This window comes from Phascolarctos cinereus, unplaced genomic scaffold, assembly GCF_003287225.1.
Source record: "Phascolarctos cinereus isolate Bilbo 61053 unplaced genomic scaffold, phaCin_HiC Scaffold_726;HRSCAF=1367, whole genome shotgun sequence".
NCBI lineage: Eukaryota > Metazoa > Chordata > Mammalia > Diprotodontia > Phascolarctidae > Phascolarctos > Phascolarctos cinereus.
Genome location: NW_027556098.1, coordinates 37919233 through 37941600, shown reverse-complemented (window position 1 = coordinate 37941600; position 22368 = coordinate 37919233). Strand labels below are relative to the sequence as shown.

The 22368-nt window shown below is 36.7% G+C and overlaps 1 protein-coding gene and 1 long non-coding RNA gene across 4 annotated transcripts in view; one reads left to right on the top strand and one right to left on the bottom strand.

The window, feature by feature from the left end:
- SAMSN1 (SAM domain, SH3 domain and nuclear localization signals 1) overlaps nucleotides 1–22368 on the top strand; it is a 63610-nt gene that overhangs the window by 30060 nt on the left and 11182 nt on the right. Inside the window, exons 2-6 of the mRNA XM_078146467.1 lie at nucleotides 8297–8368; nucleotides 11774–11929; nucleotides 13581–13710; nucleotides 15870–16021; nucleotides 19566–19772. Of these exons, the coding sequence (XP_078002593.1) occupies nucleotides 8297–8368; nucleotides 11774–11929; nucleotides 13581–13710; nucleotides 15870–16021; nucleotides 19566–19772 (717 nt within the window). The remainder of the gene's footprint in view (nucleotides 1–8296; nucleotides 8369–11773; nucleotides 11930–13580; nucleotides 13711–15869; nucleotides 16022–19565; nucleotides 19773–22368) is intronic.
- The window catches only part of LOC110212811 (uncharacterized), a 113726-nt gene continuing 105151 nt past the window's right edge, over nucleotides 13794–22368 (bottom strand). For all 3 annotated transcript variants that reach the window (XR_013482832.1, XR_013482833.1, XR_013482834.1), the window contains 2 exons: nucleotides 20123–20207; nucleotides 13794–14120 (listed from right to left, as the gene is read on the bottom strand). This is a non-coding gene — a long non-coding RNA (uncharacterized LOC110212811). The remainder of the gene's footprint in view (nucleotides 14121–20122; nucleotides 20208–22368) is intronic.

The window sequence follows — 22368 nt, the reverse complement described above, 5'->3', positions numbered from 1 at the left end:
TGAATGTATTGTGATATCCCAAATGAAAGATCCATTAACAAATTCATGCATTTTGCTTTGGTAAATTTTCTTTAGAAAAGCTAAAAGTTTGCTTAAGTTTTTGTTTTGAGCAGAATTATTATCACTAATTTGCTAAATCTAATATCTATAGATGAAATGCAAGATTTGTGGTGTCAAAATACACTTTCCTTTATTTTGGACTGTAATCCCAGAAATAGACTTTGCTTAACTATAATTTACTTTGAATGTGAAACTCAACAGACACACAACTGCAAAAAATATGTCCACAGTTCTTAGTCCATACAGAGAATTAATTCAAAAGATATGCAAATAATGCTTTATATTAAGAAAGGAGCAGGTAAATTGGAACTTTTTGGCTACAAATTATTATTTAAAAATAAATGTAATATCTTTCAACAATTGAGATTTGCTTTAATTGGTTTTCTTAAACTAGAAATGTTTTTCATATTACAATCCTGGATTAGCAAATTAGGTGTCCAACAATTTGTAATATGATGATTGACAAAACCAAAAGTAATAGTCCTTTTCTTTCATAGCCCATGGCTCCTAAATCTACTTTTCTTTATAGATATAATATAGTTGAATGCATTTTAAAGGGTGGTAACTATTGATTATTTAATGGAAGATGTTAGTATGAGAAATGCTGAAGTAGCCCTATTTAGTGCTCTCCTGTGCATTATGTAAAATGGTAGAAAAAATCCTGTAACCCCTATTAATATTTAATAGATGTGAGGCAGTATATTACAAAATTGCCCTTGGCATCTGATCCAACCAGATGGAAGGATTTTTCAAGTATCCGGAAAAGGAATAACAGGTTTCCTTACTCTCACATTGTTTGTGAACACAATAAACAAGGTCTGCCCCAACATCCTTTCAGAGAGTTAACGTTACAAAGAAAGTCTTGAAATGCCATCATTCTTGCAAGTCAGCTTAAAGTGATTAAATGTTATAGGAAGTCACATTTAGGTTAACCAGCGTTTCTCTCCATTTTAACTTCTTTCTTTTTCTCTCATTCCAAGCCAAAGGACATTCAGGAGGGATATTAAGTCAGTGAAAGGTGTTGTTTAGTCATTCCAGTCATGTTGCACTCTGTGTGACCTCATTTGGGATTTTCTTGTGGCAAAGATACTGGAGTATTTTGCTATTTCCTTCTCCAGCTCATTTTACAGATGAGGAAACTGAGGTAAACATGATTGGTAAGTGACTTGACCAAGGTCACATAGCTAGTAAGTGTCTGAGGCTGTATTTGAACTCAGGTCCTCCTGACTCCAAGGCTGGCCCACTATCCACTATGCCACCTAGTTAAGTCTGTCTAAAATAACTATAATCTTTGGGGCTGTATATTTCATCACTCTGTCTACTGGGCTTTCAGGATCTTTTTTTTTTTATAATTTCAATGAATTTGAAAATAGAATAAGGAATTTTTAGGACAACTAAACTAATGAAGAGGATTCCCATTCCATAGGGAACACATTTCGTTTCATTTTGGGCCTTTTTCTCTAACACTTTCTTTCTACTAACCTTCACTGAGACTTGCTCAATGGGGAGAGAACACTACATCCATCCCTGGTCATCTTCTCCACCACTGACTAAACTTCATTGACAAACCCTGTAACATTGGTCCTAGATGGGGAATCAGAAGCTTTTCATTGCCACTTCCAGACCTTCCTTTTACCATCATCAAAAAGCAAACTCTTCCCCTTTGAGGTTAGCTTCATTAAAATTTTCACTTTATTCAAATTAGGGTGACTGTTGTATCCAAATCCTCGGGTCCTTCTCCCAACTTTCTCATGTAATTCAGCACCTGGATCACCAATCTTCTTCTCCTCCCCACCTTCTGCCCTTATTCTAGGTGACCAACATCTGTAGCGATGATCCCTTAACCCCCCCATTTTTTCAGTCTCTTTAAATCACATGAACTACTTTGCTCTTCCATAGCTACATGCACAGTCGCACACAGGTCACTTATCTCAACATTACCAACAAGTCTTACAGGTCCTTATTCAAAATGTCTGATACTCCTCTATCTGACTCTAAACACCCATAATTCAATCTCTGCCTATGCATCACCCCTCCAAATCTTATTCTGCACCTTCATGAAAACCTCCTATTCTTCTACTCATAATGCTTTCTCAGAACTTCACTTTTATTCCCTGTCTAATCTTGACCCTTTAGCAAACCAGTTCCCCACTAAGCTGCACTTACTACTGGAACCCTGGGCCCCCTCGTCATTTCTTGTCAGACCTCAGGCCTGGATTATTCTACTTCTCAAGTACTGCTGAACAGAGCAGAAAAAATACAATGATGCTGACTGGACACAGAGTCAGCAACGAATTCATGGTGATCAACTTAAAATGGACTTATTCTCTGTATCATTTTCCCCAGAAGCTATTCCAAAGCATCTCTCCTCAAGCCTCCACACTGTCCCCTTCTCTCAGCTGAGTACCTTGTCTATTATTTTAATGAGAAAATTAAGGCCATTCATTGTGATCTCTGTCTTTTCCCCTTCTCTTCATCTCAAAACCTTTTGACACACCCCTCAATTCTCTCCTCCTTCCACAATCTCTGAAAAAGAGGTGGCCCTTCTTCTGATCTTCTCCTGAAAACTGCAACCTCAAGCATTTTCTCCTCTCTCGAATCTCCAAGTTCTCCATCTACTAATTTCTCTCCTACAGCCTTCAAACATGCCCAAGTCTCCTCCATCTTCTCAAGCTATCATTCTATATCTCTCCTCACTTTATTAGCCAACCTCCTAGAAAAAGCTATCTGCACTCATTGTCTTAACTTCTTTGCTTTTCATTCCTCCAAACTTTGTAGTCTGGTTTCTTTCTACCTCATCATTCAAATGAAAATCCTTCTCCAAAGTTACTGTTATTCTCTTAATTGCCAAATCTGATGGTCTATTCTCAGTCCTAACTCTTCTTGACCTAACAACCTAACTGTTACATTTGACCTCACTAACTACAGTTACCTCCTAGATACTGCTTTTTTTTTCAGGGAGAGGAGCCTTAGGCAAACAAGAACAGTGAAAAGGCAAGATTAATCTCTATTTAAATTATTATCTATTCTGCTAGTTCTTCCTACACAGCATGCCTCCTAATTGCGCTTATTCCTCTGAAACTCTAGTCTGTCTTCTCTTACTTATATATACTTTATTGGTGATTTCTATTCACCAGTCTCCTCCCTTCTGGGGAAGGGGAGAAACACCAGGTAAGGGGAATTACACTATTTCATCCTCTAAAGGTATCCTCCTTTCCTGGCCTCTTCCTCTCTAGAAGATAGGGAAGAAACACTATTCCATCCAGCTCCCCATCTATTTACTGGCCTGGTCTGTTAACTACCTGCCTGGGAAGGAGGGAAACATGATTCCATAGTACTCCCTTCTCCTGGCCTCCTGACCTGGATTGGCCTTCCTGCAGAGAAAGGAGACAATTTTCATCCTATAAGCTCCCCACACTGATCCCCTCACCTGAGCTGCAGAGTACCCTGAAAGGACCCTAACCTGAGGAAAAACCCATAGGGATATTGATTACCTATCTGAACTCACTCATTAATGATTAACAAACTCCTACCCAGTTATACCATTCCCACTTCAATAATTCTGAAGCCTAGACTGTCATTATTGAATCACCATTCTCTATCCCTGCTTCCTAATCCCTTACTCACATCCACCTCAGTGTAACTCCCCTTTCCCTCATGTCCAAGTCTAAAGCTCCCCAGTCCTTCTACTGTGCTCTCTGGAATGACCAGTTCAGAGGCAACAAACTTGCTTTCATTTTAAATCTTTGCTTTTCCCACTCTTTCTACATTCTACCTCTTACTGAGACTTAGCTTCGTCCTGACACAGCTTCCTTGGCTACCTTTTCCATTACTAGTGGCCTTTTCACTCATTTCCTCTAACTCACTGATCAAGGTGGGATAGCTGGAATACTCCTTGCCACCCAATGCAACTTGCATTCTTCTCTATGACCCTCACTCACTAAATATAGAATGAACCTCAGAGAAGGAGTGGTTACTACCACTGGTACTAACTGGTAGTAACTATTCCTTTTCTGAAGTTCATTCTATATTTACTATCCAATCAAAATTCTGGTAGCTAGTGTTAAGAGACCTCCAGGACACTCCTCTTCTTTCCTTGATGAATTCAGTGCCTGGCTCCTGGTGTTTCTCTCCTCCCAACCCTATATAGTCATAGTATTATTCCCTCAAACATGCTAATCTCCATTTCTTCAACTTATTCATTTCACACTGTTTTGTGATACCCTGGATCTTGATCATCACCCACAAATGTACCATTTCCATGTCTGTTAACTCTGAAATTCCCTTATCTGATCACAATCTGTTGTTATTCCATGTCTCCATCTTGCAACCACAAATCCTATTCTCTGTCCTTAAAATGACTTCCAGTTCCCTTAACCCTGAGTTATTCTGTAGGCTGTCACCTCTTCACTGACTATGCTCTTCTCCCTTCACCATCTTGGTGATCCAGTTCAACTCTACACTGTTCTCTATTCTAGAGCCTTTGCCCCCTTAAACTATCATTGATCCTCAGATTTAGATCCCTGCCCCATGTGCTCCTATTCATAGGGCTGCTGACTAAAGCTGGAGGAAATCACAAAACCATGCTGACTGGTTCTGGGTCTACTACAAATGGAGGTTACACATTTTGAATTCAGCACTCACCACAGAGACAATAATTTTGTACCTTCCTAGTTGACTCACTATCCTACTCATCACATTTCCTTTTCCAAACCTTTTCTTCCATCCTCAAACTTCTCATGGATCCCCTCTCCATCCTTTCAGCTGAGAAACTTGCTTAATGTTTCATTGAAAGAATTGAGGCTATTTGTTGGGAGCCCATACTTTTCCCTTGCTCACTTTATCCTGGTTCCCTTCTGTCTGACCACTTCTTCCTAATATTCTTTGGTGGATCTTCATCTGGGTCACACCCACTAACAGTGAGTGTTTCCAAGGGTTCTGTTCTGGGCCTTCTCTTTGTAAATTATTTCACTTGGTGATCTCAACAGCTCCCATTGATTCCATTGAATTATCACCTTTATGCTGATGATTCTAGATTTACTTATCCAAACTCTCTACAATCCTCCAAACTTTCATTTCCAACTGCTTATTGGATATCTCGAAATAGAGGTTCCATAGACATCTTAAACCCATCACATCTAAGACTGAACTTTTTATATTTCCTTGCTAAATTTTCTGTCTTCCTAACTTCCCTATCACTGTTGAGAGTACCACCATCCTGCCACTAACCCAGGCTGAAAACCTAGGTTTCATTCTCATCTCCTTATCTCTCTCACCACCACCACCACCTAATCTCTCACCAATATGTGTCAGTTTTACCTTTGTAACATCTCTCACATATACCCCCTTGTCTCCTCTCACTCCCTTATGCAAGCCCTTATTAACTTATGTTTATAACTTATAATTGTATGCATATGCCCATAACTATTGTCATGGGCTGTTTGATCTCCCTGACTCAAGTCTCTTCATATACCAGTGCATCCTTCAATCAGCTGCAAAAGTTATTTTTCTAAAGTTCAACCCCTTATTCAATAAATGCCAATGGCTCCCTATTACCACCAGAATCAAATATAAAAGCCCCTGTTTAGTATTAAAACTCCATCATAACCTGGCACCCTTCCACCTTTTTCAGTGGTCTTACTCTTTACTTTCCCTCTGTACATTGTGATCAAGTCACACCAGCGTCCTTTCTGTGCCTCACACATAATGCTTCATCTCTAGATTCCAGACATTTCCACTGACTCTTCTCCATGCCTGAAATTTTCTTCCTCATCTCTATCTCCTGGATTCCCTAGCTTCCTTCAATTCTCAACTAAAATCCCACCTTCCACAAGAAGATTTTCCTGATACCCTTCAATGCTAGTGCCTACTTTCTGTTGATTATTTCCAATTTATCCTGTGCATATAGATTGCATACATTTGTTTTTATGTTGTCTCCTTTGGATTGGAACCTCCTTGGGAGTAGAGACTGTCTTTGCCTTTCTTTGTGCCCCCAATGCCTGGCTATAATAAATGTTTGCTAGATGACTGACTCCTAAGCTTCTCTAGGTTTGACTATCTTCACTATGCAAATGACTCACAGATCTATGGATACAGACCCAATTTCTCCCCTGAGTTCCAGTTCTCCATTATCAATTGCCTATTGAGCATTTCAAACTGAATGTCCCAAAGATATGTCAAACTCAACATGCCCCAAACAGAACTCATTATCATTCTGTACATACTCACCTCTTCCAACTTCCCTGTTTTTCTCAAAGGCACTGCCATCCTTTGAGTCTCTAAAGTTTGTCATTTTCACACTCTCCCCAATTCTTTACTCTCTTCCACTTCATATGTCTGATCCGTTGCCAATTCTGGACATTTCTACTGCCATCAAATCTCTCATTTGATCCTTTCACATAGCCACCACTTGAATTTAGAATCTTATCAACCCTTCACCTACATTATTGCAACAGTTTCCTAACTGGTTATCCTGACTTATCTCTCCTCACTTCAGTCCATTTTGCCTGCTGCTACCAAAGTGATCTTCCTGCACACACATCTGACAATCTTAATAAACTTATTACTTAATAAACACCAATATTACCCTTTTGCCTTTGGAATAAAACATAATCTCCTCTGTTTAGTTTTTAAGGTCCTTCATTAGTTGATCCTCACCTATTTTTTCATCCTCATTGTACATTACTTTCCCTACAACACTGTGGTCCAGCCAAACTGGTCCCCATTCCTCAGGAATAGCACAGCGTCTCCCATCTCTGTTCCTTTGCACTGGCATCACCTATGCCTGCAATGGTATCTCTCTTCTTGTTCACCTCAAATAACCCCCTTCTTCCTTCAAGACATAGTACACAAACCACCTTATACATGAAGTCTTTCCTAACTTCAACCCTGTTCCCTTTTTACTACTTTGTATTTATTTGCATTTATCTTCTTCATATATAAATACATGGTATATACATATATAGCATATATACTATGCACACATATATACACATATATCTTTATTTGTGTATATATATACATATGCATACATATATAGTATATATGCTACATTTATATACACATATACATATATTTTTATTCATATATACATTTTCATACATATATAGTATATATACTAAACACATATATGCATATTTTATTCATATATATTGTATGTATAATATATATACATACACACATTTTATTCATATATGTATACATGTAATACATATATAGTATATGTACTAAATATACATGTGTGCGCACACAAACATGTATGTGTGTGTATATACATATATATATATATACACACACATATATCTTTGTGTGTGTGTGTGTGTGTGTGTATGCATGTGCGTATATGTAAGGGATGGTCTCTAAGTTTCCTTCTAGATTTAAATCTATAATCTATATCCTAGTTCTAGGATCTCATAATAATGAGCTGGAAACAAGATCTAAACAGACAATCTCTGTGGTAGGAAGTGAAACAAACAAACAAACAAAAACAATGTTTAATGTAGAATAAGACAAATGCATATGGGTGAAATCTTTACAGGAAAGTTAGTTTATTCTTTGACTTTAGATAACTGCCACATTTTACTCTGATTCACCCTGAGATTTGTATTAGGTAATGGCAGTCTTCAGCTATTGTCACAAATTACTTGGACACATGTGGATAGCTACCATACTTTGGCTCCTGTAATGGTAGAGTTGGTCATTAATCTCCAAATTACATAAGGGATTAGAGTAATTATAAGGCATGGACTCCTGGAGAATTATGCAGTCTTTAAAAATCTGTTCTCAGTTACCAAAATGTCTTCACATTAAAAACATCCTCTCTGATAAATGTGGGCAGAATTGACAAAAGTAGTACTGAAATCTGAATCCCTCGGCTCTGAAAAAATTATGGAGGAAAGAGGGGCATGATTGAGGTATTTACACACTGAATTTATTTGTCCATTAATTCTCTCACAAAAGTTGACTCCACCTATTGGGCAGTTAGAATAAATCCCCTGGTTTTTAATAAGATAACTAAAAGTTTTAACAATAAACTCATAAATAAATTTTGCTCATCATATTTATTAAGTGGTAGTAATGTTTATAACTCAAAAACATTATATTCATTACAGGGGGGGAAGCATCCTAGTATTTTTAAGAGACAAACTTGCTGATTATAATCTACATTTTACACCATTTTCCAAATTAAGAAATGTCCAGCTGATTGTTTATTTCTGTTTTCTTTTTTCATTTATAGCGCAGCAGCAGCTTTGGGAATTTTGACCGTTTTCGGAACAATTCCATATCCAAACCAGAAAATTCAAATGAGGTAAGTATAATTCAGTATTTCTGTTAATTCACAATCTCATTAATATGCACCACAAGTCCATATTACAACTTTTTTGCACTTTCTTACTCTATGTTTGTTAGTTTGTTTTGCTTGTGACATTTTGTAAACCCTCCTCAGAGGATCTACCTAACATAGTCAACATTCCTTGATTCTAGGAAAATTTTGTGGAAACCAATGCAGCAATCAGGCTGTTATTATCTTTCCTTTTCAATTCATGAACAGCTTACTCACTTTTCCAATCATACATGTTTCTGCATGGTGAATATGCTTGCCAAAAAATAACTTCTTTAATTTATTGTGATTGTTATACAGACACAATATAAAAAATGTAAAAACCTAAAATATAACCTGGCAGCTTTTGCAAAATACAGTAATTTTAATTACCTAAATATGTATTGCTTATCTATGCATAGTGCAAAGCACTTTGCCAGATGATGGGATAGAAATACTGCAAAAGAATATTAGGAATTTTTGGACCTGGGGCAAAGAACATAAATTATACCCAGAGCAAGCAGCATGAAAAGTATACTCAGATGGAGTGGGAGGGCAGGGGAGAGAAGGGATGGGCACTGCCTCCTGATGAGAGAGAGAGAGAGAGAGAGAGAGAGAGAGAGAGAGAGAGAGAGAGAGAGAGATACAAAACACTAGTTGGGAACCACTTAAGATGCTTTTGGTTAGCAGGGGTGGGGAACCTGCAGCTTCAAGGCCACATGTGGCCTTCTAGGTCCTTGGACGTGGCCTTTTGACTGAGTCTAAATTTTACAGAACAAATCCTTTTATTAAGGGGATTAATTCTGTGAAGTCTGCATTCAGTCAAAGGGAAACACTTGAGGACCTAAAGGGCCACATGTGGCCTCGAAGCCACAAGTTCCCCACTCTGGTAGGCCAACCCAGGAGAAGAAGTATGCTGACTTCTAACTTCCTATTCCAAATAATCATTCTTGATAACTGCATGTTAAATTCAATTGTTTCTTCTCACTTGGATGGGTATCCTTATAGCGAAGAGACAGATCCTTTGGGTCAAGGGGCTGGAAGAGTGCTTGGAGCAAACTCTCATAAAACTCTCAAAAAATCATGAGAGAATATCCAAGCTTTTAAAATTGAAGACTACCTTGTACAAGTCCCTTATTTTACATAGAGACTTTTAGAGCAGACACCAGAACCCAAGGCTCCTGATTCTTAGTCTAGAGCTCTTTTAGCTAATTTGTCTGAAATTTGATCTTCTGAGATATGGCTAAGCCTCATTTGGATTCCAAATGAAGACCCTCCTGAACAATGACATGATGACTCAAGCAAAGTGAATGAATAGAGAGACCTCTTTGTCCTTGGTACACTCTGACCCCAAATTCACCCTTCCCAAGGATGATAATCCAATAGACTTTTCCAGGGGGAGAAGGGAATTGTGCCCACCCTAGTTTTGGGTGGGGCGCAACACGTGTGGGAGACAGTAGATATATCCACTCTCTTTCCCCCACACACGACATGTGCTCGCTGGAACCTCTCTTCTTCCCTAAACCATGCTGGAGCTCAGGTACTACCAGGCCTCTGCTCTCTCCCCATCTTGACCCAAAGGATGAGGGAGCCACAATTGATCAACTTTCTTAGCAATTCTCTGGATGATTCTCAAGGTCCTACACAAAGCTCCAACCCTCTAACAGCTCTGCTATGCTATCAGGCTCTACTACTGCCTTCTTCTCTTAGAGGAATACAATTGCATCAGTATCTCTTAATTTTCTAATCTGAAACAAAGCCCTATCATCCCATCTTATTTCCAGCTTTAAGACATAGTCCCTGCCCTCAAAAGAACTCACAATACATTTGTGGAGATAGAACATGTATGTAAAAAGATAACTTACAAGTTGTTATATAAGTTCCAAGTAAGTCGTTCAGACAATAAAGGAATGATAAAAACATAATTAATGAGTAAGAATAGCTTTACTACTACTAAAATAAAGTGTAGCAAGTCGGAAGTTTCAGAAGTCCAAAATTTTATATAAAATATAGACTTCTAATATATCAGAAAATATCTCTGAAGATTAAGCTGGTGAAAGTTAGAAGTAGGAACGCCTCAGTGTTTTAATATATCTGCTTTCTGTTATTTTTACTAGATGTTAAATAATTTACTTATGAGAAAACAAAATTGAAAAACAAAAAATTGAATTCTCAAGTATGAAATTGTCCTAACAGGTACAGTTGAACCTGGTGCCAGTATAACCTGAATTTAAGTCTCGCTTCTGACATTTGTTAGATTTGTGACTCTGGGCAAGTCACTTAATCATTCTCTGCCTCAGTTTCCTGATTTGTAAAATGACATAATAACAGCACCTACCCATCAGGGTTGTTATAAGTCTAAAATGAGATATTTGTAAAATATCACATATTTTACATAAATCTTAAAACTCTATATAAATGTTAGCTGCTATTTATCCAGGGCTTTTGAAAGAGCCTATGAATATTTTCCATTAGAATAACTTCAGAGTATAATCAAGAATATAAGAATTAGTAAGATAGATATTTGTTTACCTTGTTGGATTTTGCTGACTCCTCTATAACATGCAACACAGCCAGTTTAGGGTAAATCATATGGAAAACTTTAATCTCTCAATAATGCTGCTCATTATGTCTTTGAAACTTCTTCTTGTCATTCTCTAGATGTCTCTTTAAAGAGAAGATCCCTGCCACTGTAGGTATTCAAATAAGGACAAGCAACCATCTGTCAGGGTAGAATTAATTCTTAAACTAAGAAGGATGATAAACTCCAATCTCTAACATCCCTTCCACCTCTAAGATTCATTTTCATGGAACCACATGTGCCATTACACATTTGTTGAGTCACCCTTTCTTAGTGTAATGGGGAAATGGCAATGATTTGTGATAGGTTTTTAGCTGAATCTCACTTTTTAATCAATGAATGTCAAAACTATCTTGAGCTATGTAAGAAAGAGCCATATATCTTTACTACCTTTTCATAATGAATATCAGCTTCCCCGTCTCATTCTAGAAATATCTCCCATTTCTCACATACATATACATGCTTACTTTGTAATCTGCCTAGAATTTAACTTATCCATCTAAAATGCATAAAATGTTGAAATGACCAATCCATGAATTAGCTAACTTCAATCTCTGACTATAAGGTCATTCAAGTGATATTCAAACCATTAAGTTAATATTCAAAGCTCTAATTTTTGAGATTTTGTACAGACAACTATGGTTGCACTACTTATAATACACAGATTGGAAAACAAGTCTATTGCTTGAAATTCTGGAGACTATCCATAAAAATATACATACTACTATATATAATCTAAAATTTCTAGGTATTACTTTAATATCAAGGTTCTTTGCCTTACAATTATGGTATTTAATAATGCTTCTATTTAGAAATGTGAAGAGGAAGGGATAAATGAAGGTAGAGAGCAAGAACCGACTAAAACTCCAAATAATGGCGGAAGTCTAGGCAAAAAAATGAGGGCTATTTCCTGGACCATGAAGAAAAAAATTGGTAAGAAGTACATCAAAGCCCTTTCTGAGGACAAGGTAAGTATAGCCTATACAACAACAGTTTGACTACTGATGATTTTTTTTTACAGTGGTTGATAATAAAATACTAATAATACCATCTACAGTACTTTGTGCTTCATAAAGTACTTTCACATCTATTTTCTCATTATAGTCTCCAGTTATCAAGGTAACTGAAGCTGAGGAAAGCCAAGTGGCTTGCCTAAAATCTCACAGTAAAGGAGAGAGTAAAACAGGTGTTTCTCAATTACTAGTGAAAGTGTTCATCCCAGGTAGCAAGCTGTTCTAGATTATAAATTCATTTAATAATAATAACCCATAATTATATAATGCACCCAGGTTTACAAAGAACTTTGCTTACAATAGCTATGCAGTGTATTTTTATTAGCCCATTTCATAGATTTTAAAAACTGAGGCTCAGAGAAGTGCTATATCTTGCCTTTGGCTATACTGCTAGTAAGTTTCAGAGACAGCTTCCGAATCCAGTGCTCAGGTTTTACTTTTTGTCCTTCCACTTTGCTGGAAGATTTCCTTGCCTATCATCATACCACAAAAGCTCTGGGCCTAGCACACAAGTGGAGCTACAAATAGAGGGTGGGGCCATAGAGAAATCAGCACTCTTTTAATATTATTACGGGATATCACAAAAGCCTTGGTTCCACTTAAGCTTTAATGGTTTAAAACTGCACCAAGGCTTTTGGGACACCCTACGTAGTCTCTGTGATACATTTTCCAGGTTCCCTGGACATAATTTTTTATGTGCATTAAGAGCTGGAAGCTATTTTGCTGACTGGGTATTTAATAGTGCCTTTCAGTCAGATGACTGTATAGCTACAATCAATCTATGTAAAAGCAGAATTGGGTGAAAGCACTAAAGGAACATCCCTCACCCAGCCACTGCTCAAAGAATACGTTCAAAATGGTCCGTATAAAATATGTATGTGTATGTTCTATGAGATGAAATTATGTCTGGATAGACATCACAAAGTCAACATGCTTTATACAAGTTGCATATGTCTGTAAAGTACTTGAGATAATTTCAAGAAAAAGGAAACATATTTTGAAATAGCTCACCTCTCCCAATTTCAATTATGCAACACTAGATTTTCCCTGTAAAAGGTCTAAGATTCTGAGTAGAAGCAAGGAAGGGATAAAAATTTTAAAGATTCTTAGATAAACAGTGTTTCTTAATTGCAAATAGCTTTGAGATGAAACACTTAGGAAAAGATTAAACCTTTTTTGAATTCCCAGATGACAAATTACATTGGTAAACAGATTAATAGCAAAAATGAAGCATCATAAGCAGCTCAATTAAATGTAGTTTCATCAGAGATATGACTGCGACCCATTTTACTTTTCTAAAATATATTTGACAATATGTTGGTGTTAAATTGTAACTCTGCACCATCATGATTTAAGTAGAATTTCACAATGGTTCCACCTAAAAGTTTTTTCCCCAAATGCACTCTAAATTTTTCTTCTAGGAATAGAAATTAATTAGGTATTTAATGATGGTCATGTTTTGTGCTGTTATTATAGTCTTAAATATGCTGATGCTAAAATATGACTTATTTGATGCATATAGGCTGTGTGTGTGTGTGAGAGAGAGAGAGAGTATTCAATAGAAATACTTTCCTTTGTACTTACACTGTGATATTTGAAAACAAAGGATGAAGAGGATGAAGAAGATGCTTACTCATACAGAAACAGTGACCCAGGAGTTGCAGCCTACACTGAGAAATTTCCTCTCAAAGGCAGTGACTCTATGGACAGTATCTACAGTGGTCAAAGTACATCCAGTAAGTTCAAAGGAACATATAAGAAATACTGAACATGATAATCTTGAGATGTTCATTTTTTTAATAGCTTTATTTATGTGGAGGTAATTTTATTTATCTAATTAGCTATGAAAATCACAGATATTTGGTAATACAAATAGCAAAAAATTAAAATGTGTTGACTCTACATCAAGTCTCTACTGTTAAAAATTATACCTGACAGATTATGAAACATATGTGTTGTTTCAAAAACTTATAATGTTATGGTACCATTTTGTCTTGAAAATTAATATTCAGGGTCATCTAGATGGCGTATTGGATAGAGCACTGGCCCTAAAGTCAGGAGGACCTGAGTTCAAATCTGGCTTCAGACCAAACACTTGACACTCACTAGCTGTGTGACCCTGGGCAAGTCACTGAACTCCAAGTGCCTAAAAACAGAAAGAAAGAAAATTAATATTCAAAACAGTTTTGTTGCATACGCAAGTTTAAATACATACTAAATAAAATAGAGAATGTTAGCAATTATCTTAAACTGTGGCTTTTTTTTCATTATTCACCCATACCACTCTAACTCTACACCTTTTAATTGGCTGTCCCCCTGCCTCAAATGTCTTGCCTCCTCACCTCTTTCTCATAATATCCTTCTCTTCTTTTAAAGATTCAACTCAGGCATAGTCAGTCTATCACCATGTCCCGTCATTTCTACTTTCATACTACCTCTCCAATACGTCCCTTTCTTTCCACTTACATAGTTGTTACCCTAGGACAGACCTTCATCACCTCACATCTAGACTACTGCCTTCTGGTTGGCCTCCCTTCCTCAAGACTCTGTCCACTCCAGGCTATTATGCACTTAACTGTCGAAGTGATTTTCACTAAAATATAGTTTTGGTTTGACTATGTTACCCAAATACTCAATAAACTTCAGAATCAAATATAAAACCCTCTCTGTGGCTTTTAAAAGTCCTTCACAACCTGGACCTCTTACCTTTCCAGTTTTGATGTACTTTGCTCCTAAGATACAGCAATATTGACCTTACTGTTCCTTGAACAGGGTCCTCCATCTATAGATGCCTTGCCTTTTCCTTGGTTGTCCCTGTGCCCAGAATACATGCTCTCCTCACATCAGCATCCTAGCTTCCCTGACTTTATTAAGACTCAGCTTAAATCCCATCTTCTGGAAGAGGTTACACTTAATCCTCACCTCCCAGTTGTTGACATATTGTTTCACTAATTAATACTGTCAGGTTTGGGATTTTTTTTTCAGACAGGAACAATATGTTTGCCTTTCTTTGTATCCTAGGTGCTTACAACAGGGCCTGGTACATAGAAGGTGCTTGACAAATGTTTGTTGACTAACTTTATACACAAAGCCTTTCTAGATCCCATCCCCACCCTCCAACTTCTACTGACTTTCATCCCGAACTGCCTTGTATTTAATTACTTTGTATTCATTCCCTTTATTTTTATTTGGTATATGCTGATATATGAACATGGACAAAAATGTAGGAGCTTGTGACCAGTAGACATAATTTATTTACTTAAAGGGTAATGAGTCTTTGCCAGGAACTTTGAAGTGATTGCCTTGGCCTGCTGAGAGTCAGCTGGGGATGAACTGGTGTACTACTGTAAGTCAAAAACACCCTTTTGTGTTCAGCCTGTAAAAGGAACTCTTGATCTTAGCCTTGGCTCTTTGTTGGAAGAAAAAAAATGAGCGCAGGTCAAAGACTAGAGAGTTAATTTTTGTCCCTCTGTGACTATGTCAATACAGAGACAACGACCAGTCCATCCACAGGTGATTCATGATGGCCTAAACCAATTATTTTCTATCCTCATTAGATGAAATAGAATAAAAGTCCCAAATAAAGGCTGACCATCATGTAAACTCATCAAACTAATCAAGGAAATCTGAACAATAATCCTTTACACATAAGTGAGTAAACCTTTGGGTTGGTTGCTGCAAGAAAAAAGAAAAGGTAAGGGATAAGTGAAAGAAATAGAAATTGTTAACAGCTGATTTGCTAATGTGTAGTTAGCAGGTATGTTGATAGGTCAAGGAAAACTGCCACAAGAAGTTTATGGGTGATTTCTTAGTATGACCCTTTTAATTTGTCCCCAGATGATGGTTAAGAATATTTATAGCATTACATATGAAATCTTATCTCTGATTTTATCAGGTGGAATCACAAGCTGTTCAGATGGCACAAGTAACAGAGACAGCTTTAGACTGGATGACGAAGTCCCATACACAGGACCGTTCTGTGGCCGAGCCAGAGTACATACAGATTTCACACCAAGTCCCTATGACACTGACTCACTCAAAATTAAGGTAACTGAAATGCTAAAATCTTCTCGTTGTGAATGTTATCATAATGCTCATGCCTGCACAATCGGGTTTGGCACAGCAGTGCCAGGTTCTTTGGGTGTAGCAGAACTGGCTGGTCAGAAAACACTGAACAAAACGTGTCATGGGGAGCAGTCTATCCAAGCCCAGGAATGGGTTTTCCACAAGATACTTTTTGAGAGCTTTTATTATTCAAAAGCCTTAAGTATTATTTGTTAACTTTTATAAGTAATATAATTATGTAAGGGGTCTTGTGGAAGAGGGGAATTACTTTCTGGTCATTGAAGGCCCCTCTAACTGCTTGGGAATATCCAGTTCCTACTGCTAATTCTAAACTTTTAAAGAGGTTAAGAAAAAAAGAAAAAGTAAGGAAATACTTAGCACAGTACCTGGCACATGATGGCTGCAATATCTGATGAGTGAATGAATGAATGAAGACAAAGATTTCAAACAGAAATTGAAATTCAAAACAGCTCTGGAAGAACAAGGAGCAAGAAAGAATACCAGGGAAACTGAGGAAAATGTCACTAAGCAAAACTAGACTTGTCTTAGCTCCTTCTGCTTGTTTTAAGTTGATTGCTATTAGGCAGACAGACATCCCACCTAAGAAATACCTTTTGTTTTCCATTAATTCTGTTGAAATAGTCCTTCTGATGGTTTTAGACTACATGTTTATCACAGGGTTAGACGTGCACACTTCCGTTTCATGCCATTGTGTACTTCCTCATTTCATTTTGCCTCATTCTATTTAAATATAAGCCAGTAACAGAACGAATTGTTAAAGAATCCTCATGGATTCTAAGAGAGATGATCCTCCCCACCCAACGGCACAGCCCTCAATAACACATAGACAAATCATTCTAGTCACCTGGGGCATGTTGGGTGAAGTGGGGTGTGGGGAGAGGGAGGTGAGTCAAGTAGAGACACTAGACACCCTGAGACCAGTCACGATGCCACTGATCTCAAGCGGGAGGCAGCAATGCTTACAATCAGTTCTGCCATAACAAGACATATGTGCTCCTAAAAATCACCACGCTACACTAAATCACACAATAAAAACTACAGAGCTTAAGAGAAAAATGGGGCTAGGGGCACAGCACTCAAACTTTTCATCAGTGAAACATAAAAAAAGATAGAAACCTAATAAAAATGGTAGCATAGTTTTATACATGTTGAATGGTTAAGAAATATATAAATACTACAATAAATAATAGTGGCATCCACAACCTTGGGCTCCTGTTTGGTCCATACCCCCATTCTCATGACTGGGGCTGTCAAAGTGGGAGGTCACAGGCAAAAGGACAGCCTCAGTGGGCCACAACTGGTACACAGAAGAGGCAATGGTAGAAAGTGAGGAAGTAGAAGGTAGAAAGTAGAGGGGTGGAGTGCATGGATGTGGATTAACCCTTCTCTACCTATAGCTCCTACTGCACCTGAAGATAGCCAATAAATATGGCACTTTACCCTGAAAAATGCCTGAAATTTCCTTATGAAAGAGGGCATCAGAAAGGGTGCAGTTTCTCCTCAATACTTAAAGCTTCCTGCTGCATGCACTACTTGATGTTTTTGAACCAGGATGCTTAGACGTGTTAGGATTTTGCACGATTGGGTTTTTTTAATACAGAAAATTTCACAAATGTTAAAGAACAGCAAAAACACAACCTTGTAAAACAACACATTCAATGAATTGAGTCGTCTGGTAGATGTTGAAGTGCATGTGTGTGCATTTTGTGTATTCCTCCTCAGATCAATTTACTGAGATGCAGTTTTTTACTTTCTTATTGTTTCCCACAGACGAAACCGTGCATAAGAAAATGCAAAATTCTAATTGTGCTCAAATGGTTCCTTAATACATCAATCACACTGGAACAATTTCATGTTTTCAAAACAAATGTTTCAGCAGAACTCACTATATATAAAGTGCACCTCCCTCAAAGCCAGAAAGATCTGGATTCAAGGCCCACCTCTGCCATACACAGACTATATTAAGTTTTTTAACCTCTCAGTGCTCCAGGCAACTATATAAGACTAAGTTGTAGGACAATCACTGACCTACATTGGTAAAGAGAGTTTCTTCACCCAGGACTTTCCTACAGCAATGAAATTATAAGTCTGACCCCTACTCTTCTCATTAAAAACGTCTCAGGTAGGGAACTTAGTAAATTCTATAGGAGGGCAGTCTAAGCTAAATTTGTCTCTATATTTATGTAACAACCTATTCCCTTTATAATTTTTAAAACTCTATTTCAATGGAGTGTGCCATGCCAATTAATCACTTTTAACTATGAGTCCATCAGATTCCTAGATGAGAGTTTTATAAGTTTTTTTTCCCTCTCTCATATTCAGATTGGGACAGTTGGATAAATTTCACCATTTAACATTTACCACTTCAACTTGATCTTCACTGAAATGCTTCTAATGCCATATGCACTAAGTTAAGCATTGAGTAATATGGCTGATATTTAACACTCATCATATTATTTATATATTTTATTCATTCCATGCAACCATTCTATTTGCATATGGTGAATTGAAAGTGAAAGGTCTGAATTTTTTTTTTCCAGTTGGGAAAGATTGAACTAGGTGAACTCGAAACACTGGCATAACAACATATGCCCCTCTCACCACCAAAAACACATGATCAGGAGCAACTTGGAGAGAAGAAGGTGAAATTTTCCTCTGAGGGGAAATCCAGTACTTCACATAAAACACTGGGTGAGCTGCTACATATGCAAGGAGATAAACATCAGACATCAGAAAGTTATCAGTAATAATAATAACAACTAACATATATAACGCCTTTAAGGCTTACAAAGCACTTCCATGCATTATCTCATTTGAGCTTCACAATAGCACTGTGAGACAATTACTAGAGGTATTATTCTTATTTTACAGATGAGAAAACTGAGGGTCAGAGATTCAGTGACTAGTCTAACATCACAGGAAGATGTGCTGGAACCATTTTAATTTTCATCACTGCTGCTACTGACACATATTATAGGTTATCAAAGCCCTTCTTCATCATAGGACATTTTTTTTATAGGTACCTGATTTTGAAATGAAAAAAAAATTCAAAAAATTTATTTCCAGTGTTTTACTTTATGAAAAAAAAGCTATTGATATTACTCTACCTCTTACTATATGCACTGTGCCTGTATTTGCTACATGCACACAGACACACACACACACACACACACACACACACACACACACACACCCTACCTACATACATACATACACACATTCAAGACAGATCTTTGTTAGCTTTGTTAGCTGTTACCATAAACATTCTTATAGTAAAACTTTTTCCTAGGTCTTATGGAAAAACAACAACAACAACAACTGTGTTTATTGGATGATACCATCCTGTTATCACCTCCCCAAAATTTCCCCTTAGGTTCTTTTCTGTCACTCTTAGTTCCCTTCAGATTTCATTGTTACTGCCTCAGCTTCTACTCTAGAATGAAATAAACTCTGACTCATAGCATCCGAGTTGTTTGAACTGATTTGAAGATTTCTTTACTTCTAGAAAGGAGACATTATAGACATTATCTGCAAAACACCAATGGGAATGTGGACAGGAATGCTAAATAAAAAAGTGGGCAATTTCAAATTCATTTACGTGGATATAATCTTGGAAGAGGAAGCCACACCAAAGAAGATAAAGGCACACCCAAAGAGTAAGAGGGCCAAACCACAAACTGTGCAGGAATTCCTAGAGAGGATTCTTCTTCAGGTCAGTAAATACATTTTCATTTGGTTTTCTTTATGTATGGATAACATGGAGGTTTCGTATCTATGAGCAATTGCTGAATTTAACCTAAAACAGGTGATTCAGATCACAATTAATTACTGTCAATCTATACTGTCTATAATCAACAAAAAACACCATATTCATTTTTGGTTTCCTAGTGAGTACATTGCCATGAAAAGTCTATTCATGCCAATTCAGATCCTTACTTGTACAAGCATTATGAAGTCAAACTCTAAATACTGATTCAATTTGGCAGATACATATGTGTGTGTGTAACTTGAGAAATACATCAAATGCAAAGTAAATATTTGTTTTCCATAAGTGGCACTTACTGTGATATTTCTGGGATAAATACTGATAGAAGATAGAGTGACTCCAGAGGAACTGCTGAACATCACAAATACGTAGGATAAAAGGCTAAGAGAATATATAAAGGGAAATGTTATTAAGAATAACTGATATTTCTTGATGAGGATAAGATTTATAAAACACTATAAATATATATATTTGATTTCAATTGTATACATTATGAGGTAGATTTTTCTTTGATGGATCTGTGATCCCAACAATATGGGTATTTTTCCAATTGTGTAGGTCTCAATCCATCCACTTCTCATTCTTTGTAATTCTTCTCTATCTCTCCCTCTAAATTCTCCACAAAGGGTCCACTCAATATGCAGGGGACATGGAAACAATCATTATCCCTTTTGTTATCCATTGTTTTCTCTAAACTGCCTTGTTAATTTCAGAATTCTTGTTGTCTGATACTTCCTTTTAACTATATTTTATATAAATAGTCATATTGTGTCTTCTATATCTTAAATATATGTAAACTTATAACTCTCAGATGTGCTTAATATTCAACAACATCAGTCACAACTTGCGGTATGCCTTTGCAATTATTTTACCCCAGAAATGAGTAAATCTTGTTTCTTTCTTGAGTATTCACCTCTTGTCTTCAGTCTTCAACTTTTTATATCTACTGAATTTATACAATTTATCCCCTAAAAAGAGGGCAACTAGCACTGAATTGAGTAACCTTTGCTATTTTGTTATCTATTAAATAAAAAGTTATTAGAATTAGTGTAAGTAAATTGAAAAATGCACTCTTAGAATGTTAAAGCTGCCTGAGACCTTAAAAGTCATCTAGTCTAATCACTTCATCTTCCAAATGAAGACTCACTGAAGAAGTGATTTGCTTTAGACCATACTCCTTAGATTCTGACTCAGGTTTATCTCTTAGCCCTATTTCGGTATTCTTTCTGTTATAATAAACTGCCTGAAATGACCTTTATTGACTTTTCAGGTTCTGGTGATAAAGTTTTTCTCTTGAAAAATAAATTTTTATTCTACTATCTTAATTCTACTACTTTTCTAAATTTGATTCAACTACTTCTCATTTTTCCTTTTTGAAACTATGAAGTACTGCTTATTTTTACATTTTCACACATGGGATTTTTCTGATTTTAGCAAGTTTACTCCTCTTACTTCCTTTACGTATTATGAAATTATAAGCAAATAAAAATAGGAGGTTAATGTACACTAATTCATATTATCATAATATCCCTAGCCACTAACATAACAGCTGACAAATATTTGGTGCTTAATAAATGTTTGCTGAATTAAATAAAATATAATTCAATATAATATGCATATATAATTCAATATAATAATAATCATTGCTTACATGTATATAGTACACTGTGTTTTTACAAAGGTCTTGCTTCATAACAATCCTGGAAGGAAGGTAGTACAAGTAATTTTACGAATGGTAAAAACTGACTCAGTTCAAAGTGGTTGAGTGAAATACACATAATTATATCACTACTTAGTGATGTCTAGGAAAGCTAACCTTATGACCTTCATCTTAAGCATTTCTGTGAAAAGAATTTTTGAAGCACCTACTATGTACTCATGTTGTGCTAGGTATTGACAATACAAATTTAAAAGAGAAACAGGCACTGACCTCAAGGAATTCATATCCTAATAAGGGACTAAACTCATGCCCTCTCTAGTTATCAATGGTAGTATTGATTTGATTACTGTTCACAGACCAAGAGTAATAGGTGGAAAGCAGTAGTGAGAAGGGGAACGAGGATAAATGAGAGCAAATGGCAAAATGCCCCCATAAACCCTGATTTCCTGGTGAATGGTAGATGGTTGGAAGCATAGCCTGAGATGTGAGACCAACTATACAACGGGTTAAGCGAAATTTCATTCACTAACCCAACAATGAGGATAGTTCTACCAGAAAGCAGAGTTCAAAAATTTGAAGGGAGAGAGAGAGAGAGAGAGAGAGAGAGAGAGAGAGAGAGAGAGAGAGAGAGAGAGAGAGAGAGAGAGAGAGAGAGAGAGAGACATCACTGGAGTACGTGATGGTTGAATCAATATACTTAGTTTTCTCATCAAAAACACCCTCTTATTCCAGACCAAAACTGATGCTTGTAATTCCATTATTCCTCCTCTCTCTCTCACTTATCCTTCTTTATTGGTTATTGCCCCATTACTTACATAGTATTTAGGCTTCCATTATTTTTAAGGAAATATAATAATTGCTACAGTTATATTCTTAATCTAT